General features: G+C 36.7%; 1 protein-coding gene across 1 annotated transcript in view; it reads left to right on the top strand.

Annotated features, from left to right (window-relative positions):
* LOC127850661 (iron-sulfur clusters transporter ABCB7, mitochondrial-like) overlaps positions 1-14,984 on the top strand; it is a 49,741-nt gene that overhangs the window by 14,714 nt on the left and 20,043 nt on the right. The window contains exons 6-8 of the mRNA XM_052383832.1: positions 8,498-8,579; positions 10,373-10,461; positions 13,164-13,251. Coding sequence (XP_052239792.1) covers positions 8,498-8,579; positions 10,373-10,461; positions 13,164-13,251 — 259 coding nt within the window. The remainder of the gene's footprint in view (positions 1-8,497; positions 8,580-10,372; positions 10,462-13,163; positions 13,252-14,984) is intronic.

The following is a 14,984-nucleotide window of genomic DNA, read 5'->3' as shown; positions in this document are numbered from 1 at the left end:
CATGGGTCATGGCAGGTCAAAAACTAGGTCACGGGGTCACTTAGTGCGTTTTAAACATTGAGCATGGTGTCCCCTCTATAATTAAAGTAGTTTTCATCCGAGCTTCACCAAACTGGGTCAGAAGTTGTATCTAGGTGATGTCTATGCCAAGTTCGAACATGGGTCATGGCAGGTCAAAAACTAGGTCACGGGGTCACTTAGTGCGTTTTAAACATTGAGCATGGTGTCCGCTCTCTAATTCAAGTAGTTTTCATCCGATCTTCACCAAACTTGGTCAGAAGTTGTATCGAGATGATGTCTAGATCAAGTTTGAATATGCGTTATGCCAGATCAAAAACTAGGTCATTGGGTCATTTAGTGCGTTTTAAACATTCAGCATGTTGTCTGCTCTCTAATTCAAGTAGTTTTCATCCAATATCTTTACCAATCTTGGTCAGAAGTTTTATGATCTCTACACCAAGTTTGAATATGGGCCATGCTGAGCCCAAAACTAGGTCACGCGGTCACTCAGTGCATTATGAAACATTCAGCATGATGTCCGCTCTCTAATTCAAGTAGTTTTCATCCGATCTTCACCATACTTGGTCAGAAGTTGTTTCTAGATGATGTTTAGGTCAAGTTCGAACATGGGCCATGCCGGGTCAAAAACTAGGTCATTGGGTCACTTAGTGCGTTTTAAACATTGAGCATGTTGTAGGCTGTTTTTTGTGAAGACAACATAAAAAAATATTTTGTGTCAATGCGGCATGTGGGAGTATTGGTCACATCTGTGACAAAGCTCTAGTTATGTCTTGGTGTGAAATGGCCATGTTTCCCAGCACAGGCATGTGCTAATAGAGTCTCACATCAGCACACACTTGTACCAGGTCACAATAACCATAAGTAAATATACCAGTATCTTCTTTTATATTCATTCTGTCTTGATGTGAAATGGCCATGTTTCCCAGCACAGGCATGTGCTTATAGTGTCTTACATCAGCACACACTTGTACTAGGTCACATAAACCAAAAGTAAATGTAACAGTATCTTCCTTTATATGCATTCTGTCTTGATGTGAAATGGCCATGTTTCCCAACACAGGCATGTGCTAATAGTCTCACATTAGCACAAACTTGTACCAGGTAACATAAACCATAAGTTAATGTTACAGTGTCTTCCTTTATATTCTTTCTGTCTTGGAGTGAAATGGACATGCTTCCCAGCACAGGCATGTGCAAATAGTCTCACTTCAGCACACACTTGTACCAGGTCACATTAACCACAAGTAAATATTCCAGTATCTTTTTTTGTATTCATTCGGTCTTGGTGTGAAATGGTAATGTTTCCTAGCACAGACATGTGCTAATAGTCTCACATCATCACACACTTGTACCAGGTAACACAAACCATAAGTAAATGTAACAGTATCCTTTATATTCAGTCTGGTTTGGTGTGAAATGGCCATGTTTCCCAGCACAGGCATGTGATAATAGTCTCACATCAGCACACACTTGTACAAGGTCACATAAGCCATAAGTAAATGTAACAGTATCTTTTTTAGCTTGACTATTATATATAAAATATATATAGTGGAGCTATCCTACTCACCCCGGCGTCGGCGTTAGCGTCTGCGTAAGCGTTAGCGTGCAAATGTTGAAGTTTTCGTACTACCCCAAATATTTTCTTTGTCCCTTGACATATTGCTTTCATATTTTGCAAACTTGTTTACCAACATGACCCCAACCTATAAACAAGAGCAGACAACTCTATCAAGTATTTTGTCATAATTATGGCCCCTTTTCCACTTAGAATATGCAGCAAATGTTAAAGTTTGCGTACTACACGAACCATTTTCAATGTCCCTTGACATATTGCTTTCATATTTTGCATACTTGTTAACCATCATGACTCCAGCCTATAAACAAGAGCAGACAACTGTATCAAGCATTTTGACAGAATTATTGCCCCTTTTATACTTAGATTTATGTTAAAGTTTGCGTACTACCCCAAATATTTCCTGTGCCCCTTGACATATTGCTTTCATATTTTGCATACTTGTTTACCAACATGACCCCAACCTATTAACAAGAGCAGACAACTGTATCAAGCATTTAGACAGAATTATGGCCCCTTTTATACTTAGATAATTGAACATTTTGCTTAAATTGCCATAACTTCTTTATTTATGATCAGATTTTATTAATACTTTTACAACACAACACTTACCTGAATACCACAATGGATTTTACCCAAACAAAACTCCACGCCCCAACCCAGAATCCCTGCTCCCCCCCACCTGCCCGGGCAGGTTTTTTTTATAAAGATCGTCTAATAAAGGACCACACCCCACATTATACCCCCTCTCAACCCCCCTACCCCCCCAAAAAAAAAATTTAAAATAAATAAATAACTTTTTTTGCTTTTTTTATTTTTTGAAAGATCGTCTAATAAATTATTGAATATGAACAATTTCCCCATGATGGCTTACATTATACTGTCAAGCACTCGAATAGTCGAGCGCGCTGTCCTCTGACAGCTCGTGTTTATATTCAGGCTGTTTTGTTGTAAAATGGCAATGTTTCCCAGCACAGGCATGTGCTAATAGATTCTCACATTAGCACACACTTGTACCAGGTAACATAAGCTATCAGTTAATGTACCGTTATCTTCTTTTATACTCATTCTGTCTTGCTGCAAAATGGCCTTGGCTCCCAGCACAGGCATGTGCTAATAATCTCACATCAGTACACACTTGTACCAGGAAACATAAACCATAAGTAAATATATCAGTATCTTCTTTTATATTCATTCTGTCTTGATGTGAAATGGCCATGTTTCCCAGCACAGACATGTGCTAATAGTGCCTCACATCAGCACACACTTCTACCAGGTCACATAAACCATAAGTAAATATGCCAGTATCTTCCTTTATATTCATTCTGTCTTGGTGTGAAATTGCCATGTTTCCCACCACAGGCATGTGCTAACAGTCTCACATCAGTACACACTTGTACCAGGTATTGTCTTGATGTGAAATGGCCATGTTTCCCAGCACAGGCATGTGGTAATAGAGTCTTACATCAGCACACACTTGTACCAGGTAACATAAACCATAAGTAAATATACCGATGCACCATAACAAAATATACCAGCATCTTCTTTTATACTCATCTTGTCTTGATGTGAAATGACCATGTTACCCAGCACAGGCATGTGCTTATAGTCTCACATCAGCATACACTTGTACCAGGTAACATAAACCATAAGTAAATATACCGATGTATTCCTTTATATTCACTCTGTCTGGGTGTGAAATTGCAATGTTTCCCAGCACAGGCATGTGCTAATAGTCTCACATCAGCACACACTTGTACCAGGCAAAATAAACCATAAGTTAATGTACCAGTAAATTCCTTTATATGCATCCTGTCTTGATGTGAAATGGCCATGTTTCCCAGCACAGGCATGTGCTAATAGTCTCACATCAGCACACACATGTACCAGGTCACATAAACCCTAAATTAATGTACCAGTATCTTCTTTTATATGCATTGTCTTGATGTGAAATTGCCATGTTTCCCAGCACAGGCATGTGCTAATAGTCTCACATCAGCACACACTTGTACCAGGTAACATAAACCATAAGTGAATGTACCAGTCTCTTTCTTTATATTCATCTCGTATTGATGTTAAATGGCCATGTTTCCCAGCACAGGCATGTGCTAATAGTCTCACATCGTCACACACTTGTACCAGGTCACATGAACCATAAGTAAATATACCAGTGTCTTCTTTTATATTCATTCTGTCTTGGTGTGAAATGGCCATGTTTCCCAGCACAGGCATGTGCTAATAGTCTCACATCAGCACACACTTGTATCAGGTAACATAAACCATAAGTAAATATACCAGTATCTTCTGTTGTACTCATTCTGTCTTGATGTGAAATGGCCATGTTTCCCAGCACAGGCATGTGCTAATAGTCTCACATCAGCACACACTTGTACCAGGTCACATAAACCATAAGTAAATATTCCAGTATCTTCTGCTGTACTCATTCTGTATTGATGTGAAATGGCCATGTTTTCCAACACAGGCATGTGCTAATAGTGTCTCACATCAGCACACACTTGTACCAGGTCACATAAACCATAAGTAAATATACCAGTATCTTCTGTTGTACTCATTCTGTATTGATGTGAAATGGCCATGTTTCCCAGCACAGGCATGTGCTAATAGTCTCACATCAGCACACACTTGTACCAGGTCACATAAACCATAAGTAAATATTCCAGTATCTTCTGCTGTACACATTCTGTCTTGATGTGAAATGGCCATGTTTTCCAACACAGGCATGTGCTAATAGTGTCTTACAACTGCACTCACTTGTACCAGGTCATATTAACCATAAGTAAATATACCAGTATCTTCCTTTATATTCATTCTGTCTTGGTGTGAAATGGCAATGTTTCCCAGCACAGGCATGTGCTAATAGTCTCACATCAGCACACACTTGTACCAGGTCACATAAACCATAAGTTAATGTACCAGTCTCTTCCTTTATATTCATCTTGTCTTGATGTGAAATGGCCATGTTTCCCAGCACAGGCATGTGCTAATAGTCTCACATCAGCACACACTTGTACCAGGTAACATAAACCATAAGTTAATGTACCAGTCTCTTTCTTTATATTCATCTCGTATTGATGTTAAATGGCCATGTTTCCCAGCACAGGCATGTGCTAATAGTCTCACATCAGCACACACTTGTACCAGGTCACATGAACCATAAGTAAATATACCAGTGTCTTCTTTTATATTCATTCTGTCTTGGTGTGGTGCTTATAGTGTCTTACATCAGCACACACTTGTACTAGGTCACATAAACCAAAAGTAAATGTAACAGTATCTTCCTTTATATGCATTCTGTCTTGATGTGAAATGGCCATGTTTCCCAGCACAGGCATGTGCTAATAGTCTCACATTAGCACAAACTTGTACCAGGTAACATAAACCATAAGTTAATGTTACAGTGTCTTCCTTTATACTCATTCTGTCTTGGTGTGAAATGACCATGTTTCCCAGCACAGGCATGTGCTAATAGTCTCACATCAGCACACACTTGTACCAGGTCACATAAACCATAAGTTAATGCTACAGTATCTTCCTTTATATTCAGTCTGTCTTGCTGCAAGATGGCCTTGTTTCCCAGCACAGGCATGTGCTAATAGTCTCACATTAGCACACACTTGTACCAGGTAACATAAACCATAAGTAAATGCACCAGTATCTTCTTTTATACTCATTATTTCTTGATATGGAATTTCCATGTTTCCCAGCACAGGCTAGTGCTAATAGTCTCACATCAGCACACACTTGTACCAGGTCACATAAACCATACGTAAATATATCAGTATCTTCTTTTATACTCATTCTGTCGTGATGTTAAATGGCCATGTTCCTAGCACAGTCATGTGCTTATAGTGTCTCACATCAGCACACACTTGTACCAGGTAACATAAACCATAATTTAATAAACAAGTATCTCCCTTTATATTATTTCTGGCTTGGTGTCAAATGGCCATGTTTCCCAGCACAGGCATGTGCTAATAGTCTCACATCAGCACACACTTGTACCAGGTCACATAAACCATGTGTAAATATTCCATTATCTTCTTTTAAACTCATTCTGTCTTGATGTGAAATGGCCATGTTTCCCAGCACAGGCATGTGCTAATAGATTCTCGCATTAGCTCACACTTGTACCAGGTCACATAAACCATAGTAAATGTAACAGTATCTTCCTTTATATTCAGTCTGTCTTGCTGCAAAAAAGGCAATGTTTCTAAGCACAGGCATGTGCTAATAATCTCACATCAGCACACACTTGTACCAGGTCACATAAACTATCAGTTAATGTACCAGTTCATTCCTTTATATTCAGTCTGTCTTGCTGCAAAATGGCCATGTTTCCCAGCACAGGCATGTGCTAATAGTCTCACATCAGCACACACTTGTACCAGGTCACATAAACCATAAGTTAATGTACCAGTATCTTCTTTTATATTCATCTTGTCTTGATTTGAAATGACCATGTTTCCCAGCACAGACATGTGCTAATAGTGTCTCACATCAGCACACACTTGTACCAGAAAACATAAACCATAAGTACATGTACCAGTTTCTTCTTTTATATTCATCTTGTCTTGATTTGAAATGGCCATGTTTCCCAGCACAGGCATGTGCTAATAGTCTCACATCAGCACACACTTGTATCAGGTAACATAAACCATAAGTTTGTGTACCTGTATTTTCCTTTATATTCCTTCTCTCTTGCTGTAAAATGGCCATGTTTCCCAGCACAGGCATGTGCTTATAGTGTCCCTCATCAACACATATTTTTATCTAAACACATCAAGCATTTGTTGATTCATCAAAATATAATTGTTTTCTCAGCTATACAAGTGAAATGGTTGTGTCCTACCTGGACATACTTTTATTAAGTCACATTGCATGTAAGGAAAAAATAAAGAATTCAAGACTAAGGCTAAACATGTTTTGGCGTTTCATTCCTGTATATTTAATATTTGTTTTCATCCATGTATGGGCATGTCAGTGGTATGCCTTTATTATAAAGAAAATGTTTATAATATTATACAAATACTTTTGCAACATAAATTTCATCATTGAAATTTATTTATTTTGATATCTGAAGATTTTTAATGAAACTAAAATACTTTAACAATTGAGATCCAAGTGAGCTTTTTTTATTAGCGAAGTGTTGTTATTAATAAAAAAATACTTTAACAATTGAGAACCAAGTGAGCTTTTTTGATTAGCAAAGTGTTGTTATTAATAAATGTAATTAATTGTTTATTTTAAATGAGTTGTAGACAGTGTTAATATTCTCTCAATAATTGTATACTTTTATGATAGTACACATTTTGTTCATACCTGTATATATTTACATGTACTGAAAGAGTATGTCTTTGTAGTCATATTTGTCCAATATATACCTTCTTTGATATCTGTCAAACAGAGTAACCCTTATTATTCTCACAATTAATATTCCTAATTATCTTAATGAGCTTAGAAGTATGTGATAATGACTGAGTATCTTGTTGTAATAAGTTGGTTAGAATATTGAGATGCCTTGTCGTTCACACATTTTTAATTAATTTGGTTATCTCCATTGTTTCAATACACATACATAATTAAGATGTATAGTCATTTTTATGTTTAGATAAGGAAGTTTGTGTAAAATAATGTTAAAATCAACACAAAAAAATAACTATTCAACTAAACACCATTTTGAAAGTGTTTTTTTAAGTATTTTTTTTTATTGTATTGGGTGATCAGATAATGTATATATTTTAATATTCAAATAAGAAAAATATTTATAAATATTTAAGTTATAATAATGAAAGAAAATAATTGAATTTAAATTATTATTGGCAAAAGTGCAGTTAATATATTATTTTTAAACTAAAGGGGACTGTTCAAAACATTTACAAAATACACATTAAAATATTTGATTTTATTGTCACATGTCCAAAATCCTCTAAATATAGTTTGTAAAAAACTAAGGTTTCTAATGATTAAATAAAAAAAAATGCTGCAAATGGCTGTATTATGGTGTGTCTTTGTTCCTATATGTTCAGGGATATATTTGGAGTGCAGTAACTGTTGTGTGCATGATATTCACCTAAAATCAAGTATGTTCAATTCATGTATTGGGAAAAGTTTACATCTTGCAGTCCATGGCACATACTTATTAAATTTACTTTGTTTTGGTTATGTGTGACTTTTGGCAATGCATATTGATTTAGTGGATAAGGTGTCCCCCAAGCAGTCAGGGGTACCCAGATTTTAACCTTTCTTCGGTAGGGATGGCAAGGTCTTCCAAAAAGACACAATTCAACAGGTCTCATAAAGTCTGACACATTTGATGCAGACAAAGTAAAATGAATATGACCCTCTTTCTAAGAAAACAGGGTTTTATGCATATAGTCCACACAGGATAATCAGGGACTGCACTTTCTCCCTAGCCTGGATTTTGTTTAGAATATTATTCATTTACAGGAAAAACCATTAAAGCAGAAAATGTCATCCTTGCATGATTAGCCTGTGCTGACTGCACAGGCAAATCTGGAACGACACTTAACAAACATGCATTAAGCTAAGCTTTCCCATAGAAAGGCTCATGTTTAAATAAATGTGTCTTGTTCTGATAAAACTGGGCATAATGCATGTGCGTTAAGTGTCGTCCAAGAGAAGCCTGAGCAGTTCGCACATGCTTATCAGGGACAACACTTTTGGCTTAAACTAGATTTTCGATAAAAAGTGACTTTCTTTAAATGAAAAATACAATTAAAGCGGAAAGTGTTGTCCCTGATTAGCCTGTGCAAACTGCACAGGCTAATCTGGGACGTCACTTTACGCAAATGCATTTTGCCAAATTTTCACAGAACAAGACACATTACATTTGTGTTCATGTCTTCGACTGCTTCATTTCAGGGGAATAGATTATGTGTTGAGGTCAGTTGTGTTCAGTGTGGTACCAACCATTCTAGAGGTGCTCATGGTAACAGGCCTCCTGGTAAGTGAAACTCTCAACTATAAATGGGCCATGCTCTGGGAAAAGGGTGTTTAATGCATGTGCCTAAAGAGTTTTCCCAGATTAGCCTGTGCACTCCGCACAGACTTATCAGGGACAACACTTTCCGCTTTTATTATATTTTTCGTTTAAAAAAGTCTCTTCATAGCAAAAATCCAATTTTGGCGGAAAGTGTTGTCCCTGATTAGCCTGTGTGGACTGCACAGGCTAATCTGGGATGACACTTTATGCACATGAATTAAACCCCCTTTTCACAGAGCATGGCCCAAATATTATCACTTCTACTGTGTGTATAATGATTGTAATATCACTTAAATTATTTAAAGATTGAAAGTTTGATATAATAATTACAAGTATCTTTCAGAAAACATAAATTGTGGGTATTCTCAACATGTGACATCTCGCAAAAATATAATAAATTAAAATGTAAATTGAAAAATAAGTTTATCTAAATAATAAAACATTAATATTTTTTGTCAAGCGAAATTCGCAATATTTCATCCACAATGGTCAAGTGTATGTTCCTGTCTTCGTTCATGCTTCTCCAGTCTTTTACATTGTCATTTAGCGTGTAATATCAAAATAACTTTCCATATATGTGCACTATCAGAAGATGACTTGTCGTGTAAACAAACTGTTTTCCCTAACTAAAAGATAAATGTCACACTTAATGGTTATACTGTTAAATTTGGCCACATAATAGGGTATGGTATCTTTGTAATTGTCCCCTACCGGTGAAACCCGAGGGGACTTATGGTTTGCGCTATGTGTGTCCGTCAGTATGTCAGTCAGTCAGTAAGTCTGTCACACTTTTCTGGATCCTGCGATAACTTTAAAAGTTCTTGATATTTTTTCATGACACTTAAAACATGGATAGATGGCAATATGGAGATTATGCACGTCATTTCATTTTGTTCCTACATCAAAAATTATGGTTGCTATGGCAACAATTAAAAAATAAATATGAAAAAAATCTGACAATGGTGGAGTTTCACCGGTAGGGGACCATATTGCTTGACAATTGTCCTGTTTATCTTGCAATTTTCCACTAACTTACCAAAATAGACCATTATGGTGAGACAATGAATTGCATGCGTATCCTTTCTTCCTATCTCAAAGGTCACAGTCAGATAATACAAAAAATTTTGCCAAACAAACAGTTCTTCTAAACCCCTAAAAAAGAGGGTGCCCGAAAATTAGTGCCAGAAAACTTAGAGTATTTACAAAGCTATGGGCCTTTGACTGTACAACTTTCTTTTTTTTTTTTTTTTTCTTTTTTTTTTTCCCGAAACGCTTTCAGATTCTTACCTGACTTTGATGTGTGAGTCTACCTGCATGACTTTTTAATTCATCAATTCAATTTTAAAACAATTAGCCACAAATAACTAACATGCTGAGACTAGCTTATGTGGCGTGTAACACCTGTCCAAGTACCTCAAAGATCAAGTTAAGAGGTCAAAAGTCAAAATTGGCCATCATTAGCTTGTGTTTGACACAAGGGGACTTTTTAGACAAAAGTGGAAACAGGGGCATCAGTTCTTTATTAACACATATCTTGCAGTCCACACAGGCTTATTTGGGATAACACTTTATGTTTTTATGGTATTTTATGTTTAAACGAAGTATTTTCTAAAGCAAAAATCCAGTTTAAGTGAAACATGTGGTTATGATAAGCCTGTGCAAACTGCACGGTCTTATCTGGGATGACACTTTACGCTCATGCATTAAGCCCTGTTAAGTGTTACTCATAAACAATGATGCTTGCAATGTTTCAGTGGTACAAGTGTGGCGCGGAGTTTGCAGAGGTCACAATGGGCTGCATCACAACCTACACCATCTTCACCTTGGTTGTCACACAATGGAGGTGGGTAGCTACTCAACAATGATCAAGTATGAGTTGCACTGTGGGAAAAAAGGCTAAATGAATGTGAGTAAAATGTCATCCCAGATAAGCCTGTGCTGCCTGCACAGGCTAATCATGGACGACACTTTATCCCTACACTGGATTTTCGTTTGGAAGAGACAACCAGGCCTGTAAATGTAAAATTCCATAAAAGTCAGAACATGGCTCAATTGTATTATAAAATGTTGTTTTCCTGTTATAAAGTAATGGTACTTTTTATATCCCCATTACCCCCATTACCAATGGTAATGGGGGCTATATAGGAGTCACTTTGTCGGTCGGTCGGTCTGTCTGTCGGTCTGTCCTGAGAGCTTGTCCGGGCAATAACTAAGTTGTTCATGGTGAGATTTTAAAATCATTCGGCACAAAATCATTGTTCATCATCATTGGACGGTGTGTCGCGCGAAAGAATTATGTCGATATCTCCAAGGTCAAGGTCACACTTTGAGTTCAAAGGTCCAAATGGCCATACATGAGCTTGTCTGGGCAATAACTATGTTGTTCATTGTGAGATTTTAAAATCATTTGGCACATTTGTTCACCATCATTGGACGGTGTGTCGCGCAAAAGAATAAGGTCGATATCTCCAAGGTCAAGGTCACACTTTGAGTTCAAAGGTCAAAAATGGCCATAAATGAGCTTGTTTGGGCCATAACTTTGTCGTTCATTGTGAGATTTTTGAAACGATTTGGCACATTTGTTCACCATCATTGGAAGGTGTGTTGCACGAAAGAATTACGTTGATATCTACAAGGTCAAAGTCACACTTTGAGTTCAAAGGTCAAAAAAGCCATAAATGATCTTGTCCGGGCCATATCTATGTTGTTAATTGTGAGATTTTAAAATCATTTGTTCACCATCATTGGATGGTGTGTCACACAAAAGAATTATGTCAATATCTTTAAGGTCAAGGTCACACTTTGAGTTCAAAGGTCAAAAATGGCCATAAATGATAATGGCATAATAATTCTTAAAAATCACCATAAATTAGCTTCTCTTTTTTGTGTGAAGACAGCATGCAAAATAGTCTGTGTCAATGCGGCATGTGGGGGTATACGTCACGTCTGTGACCAAGCTCTAGTTATTCCTATTTATGGTAGACGAACCAGTTATCGAACACCTAAGAAATTACGTTAAATAACCTTAAAATTGAAACACTTAAAGTGACAAAAACATTTTGTTTTAACAAATGACTAACAGTTCAATCATTGAATGATTTATCTATAAACTTTTCCAGCAAACTACCTTCAAGAATTAATAACAATGATTCCCTGATTATTGTCACTTCTAGCAGACAAAACAAAATGGCGGCCCATGTAAACATGACCTATTACCTGACACTTCATAAATACTACTCCAGTATATACAAAGTCACATGACTATCACGTGACCCGGACTCGGCGAAAAAACCTGCGTCTGCTGCAATCAAAATTGCAAACGGAAATATGCTTTTTGGTGTGTAAATGCCATTTTGATAAATGCATTAAAAAAGTAATGCAAAAAAAACACACAACGGTGTAAATAACAATAAATGCGTTCCTTTAACCTGTTTTCGGCGCATTTGTTTCAAGCTAAGTAGGCAAGTAGGTCATGGACTTCATGTGCGACTATTTGTTTATCAATGTGACGACATACGCACTTTTGCGCATGTGCATACAGGACCAAAACAAAACGTCCGATAATAGGTGCTGTTCGATAACAGGTACTTACACGATATATCCTTGAAATCAAAGTTTAGATGGGGTATATTGGAGAAACTATGTTGGTTGATCAGTCTTCATAAAATTAAGAAGTTAATGGAGCTGACTACTTCCACCTGCTTAAAACATCACCATTAATTGTTGGTATGCAAGAACATACACTTAATATGCCCTTACAGATTTGGAGGCATTAAGCATTGCACTTGTACATCGGTTCATCAATTTGTACATCTGTACCTCGGTATTTGAATCTATATGTCCATATGTCCAAAAGCTTGTGTTTTCCAATCCTTTTTATTTACTTTGTGGATCTCCCAGATACTTTCACAGTTGAATAACCTGAATGTGTAGATGGTAATTATATGGAATTATGGCCTTTTTATGCACCCGGATCGAATAAATGTGGGTATATTGTTTTTGGCCTGTCTGTAATTCTGTCCCAAAACTTTAACCTTGGTCATAACTTTTGCAATATTAAAGATAGCAACTTGATATTTGGCATGCATGTGTATCTCTTGGAGCTGCACATTTGAAGTGGTGAAAGGTCAAGGTCATCCTTCAAGGTCAAAGGTCGAATATATGGCTTCAAGCGGCGCAGTAGGGGGCATTGTGTTTCATAAACACAGCTCTATTTTTGTTTTTCAAGTCCTGAAGCCGAATCTGTTTTCAATTCCTAGAAGATAATATGTTTTGATGTCAGTATTTTATTTATTTGTTTGTCCACTTCTTATCATAAAAAAAGAATATTTTTACTTGTTTTTTCTTGACTCTTGAAAAGAAAGAAACTGATCTGATTGCTCTTAAATCATAATTAATATTCTGAAGAGTCCACAAATATATGTAGTATATTGGATATTAACTCGCTCATAAACTTCAAAGAATAAAAAAAAGGAATATTGGTCCCCTGAATATTAAGGGTCAGAGCCTGGATTAAGTACAAAATTCTCGTTGTCATGGCTATAGGACAAAGATTCGAGTGCAGATGAACCAGGCTGAAGGAGAGGCAGGCAACAAGGCTATAGACTCTCTCATCAACTATGAAACAGTCAAGGTAGGTATCCTTGGTTTAATGCAACAGGTTATTGGGAATATGCCATGATAAAAAAATCAAATCAAAGAATATTACTACTTTATGACATTCTATACCCTGTTTCCCATGTAATACAACCATTACATATTTTTTTTGTATTACACATGTGTCATACAACATTTTTAAGCATTTTCATTGGCAAAGTTTTCGTTTATTGACCAATCGCATTTTGTTATTTTGCTGAAATGATGTTGCAACGTCAAATGACGTCTCGAAATGTAAACAACGTTCGGGATTTAATCATTATGTTTGCGTAAATATTTATTTAATTTGCTCATTTAAAAGCATGTGATAAAAAAGATCTGACAATCGTTGTCATATCATACCATATTTTATTAAACGCGTCCAGGAAATTTGTTAGTAAGCTCGCCAAAGGCTTGCTTACTAACAACATTCCTGAACTCGTTTAATAAAATAAGGTATGATATGACAACTCGTGCCAGATCCTATATATATTTGTGTCATTGCTTGAGTAATTTTAGCTCATCTATTTTTTGAAAAAAAATTATGAGCTATTGTCATCACCTTGGCGTCGGCGTTGGCGTCGGCGTCCGGTTAAGTTTTGCGTTTAGGTCAACTTTTCTCAGAAAGTATCAATGCTATTGCATTTAAACTTGGTACAATTACTTACTATCATGAGGGGACTGGGCAGGCAAAATTAGTTAGAAAATTGAAAATTTTGGTTAAGTTTTGTGTTTAGGTCCATTTTATTCCTTAAGTATCAAAGCTATTGCTTTCATACTTGCAACACTTACTAACTATCATAAGGGGACTGTGCAGGCAAAGTTATGTAACTCTGACTGGCATTCGGACGGAATTATGGGCCCTTTATACTTAGAAAATTGAAAATTTGGTTAAGTTTTGTGTTTTGGTCCACTTAACCCCTAAAGTATCATAGATATTGCTTTCATACTTGGAACACTCACAAACTATCATAAGGGTACAGTAAAAGGACAAGTTGCATAACTCTGGTTGTCATTTTTACAACCTTTTTTTGACTTAGTAACTTTGAATATATGGTTAAATTTTGTGTTTCGATCCACTTTACTTCTAAAGTATCAAGGCTATTGCTTTCAAACTTCAAATACTTTCATGCCATCATGAGGTTACTGTACCTGGCAAGTTGAATTTTACCTTGACCTTTGAATGACCTTGACTCTCAAGGTCAAATTATTTTGCTAAAATTGCCATAACTTTTTTTTTTATGATTAGATTTGATTGATACTTTGACAAAACTACTCTTACCTGACATACCACAATAGACTCCACCCAAACCATCCCCCGTGCCCTTTTACCACACCCTCACACTATACCACCCCCACCCCACCACCCCCATTTTTTTTGAAACGGTTAAAAAACACAAATATTTATTTTTACTATTTTATTTTTGAAATACCGTCCAACCATCACACCCAAGAATCCCCCCCCCCCCCCCCCCCCCCCCCGAATTTTTTTGTTTGTTTTGTTTGCATTTTTTTTTCCGCATTTTGGGAAGATATTGTTATAAATGTCCACACCCCCACACTATACACCCCTCTTCACTCCACCCCTCCCTCCTTTGTGATTCAAATTGAGAGTCCCTTCACCTTTAAAAAGAAAATAGATGAGCGGTCTGCACCCGCAAGGCGGTGCTCTTGTTTTAAAAATGTATTTAGTGCCCTTTCCGCTGTTATTGTATTTTTCGTTTAAAGAAC

This window comes from Dreissena polymorpha, chromosome 11, assembly GCF_020536995.1.
Source record: "Dreissena polymorpha isolate Duluth1 chromosome 11, UMN_Dpol_1.0, whole genome shotgun sequence".
NCBI classification, from domain to species: Eukaryota; Metazoa; Mollusca; class Bivalvia; order Myida; family Dreissenidae; genus Dreissena; species Dreissena polymorpha.
This window is presented reverse-complemented; position numbering and strand designations above follow the sequence as displayed.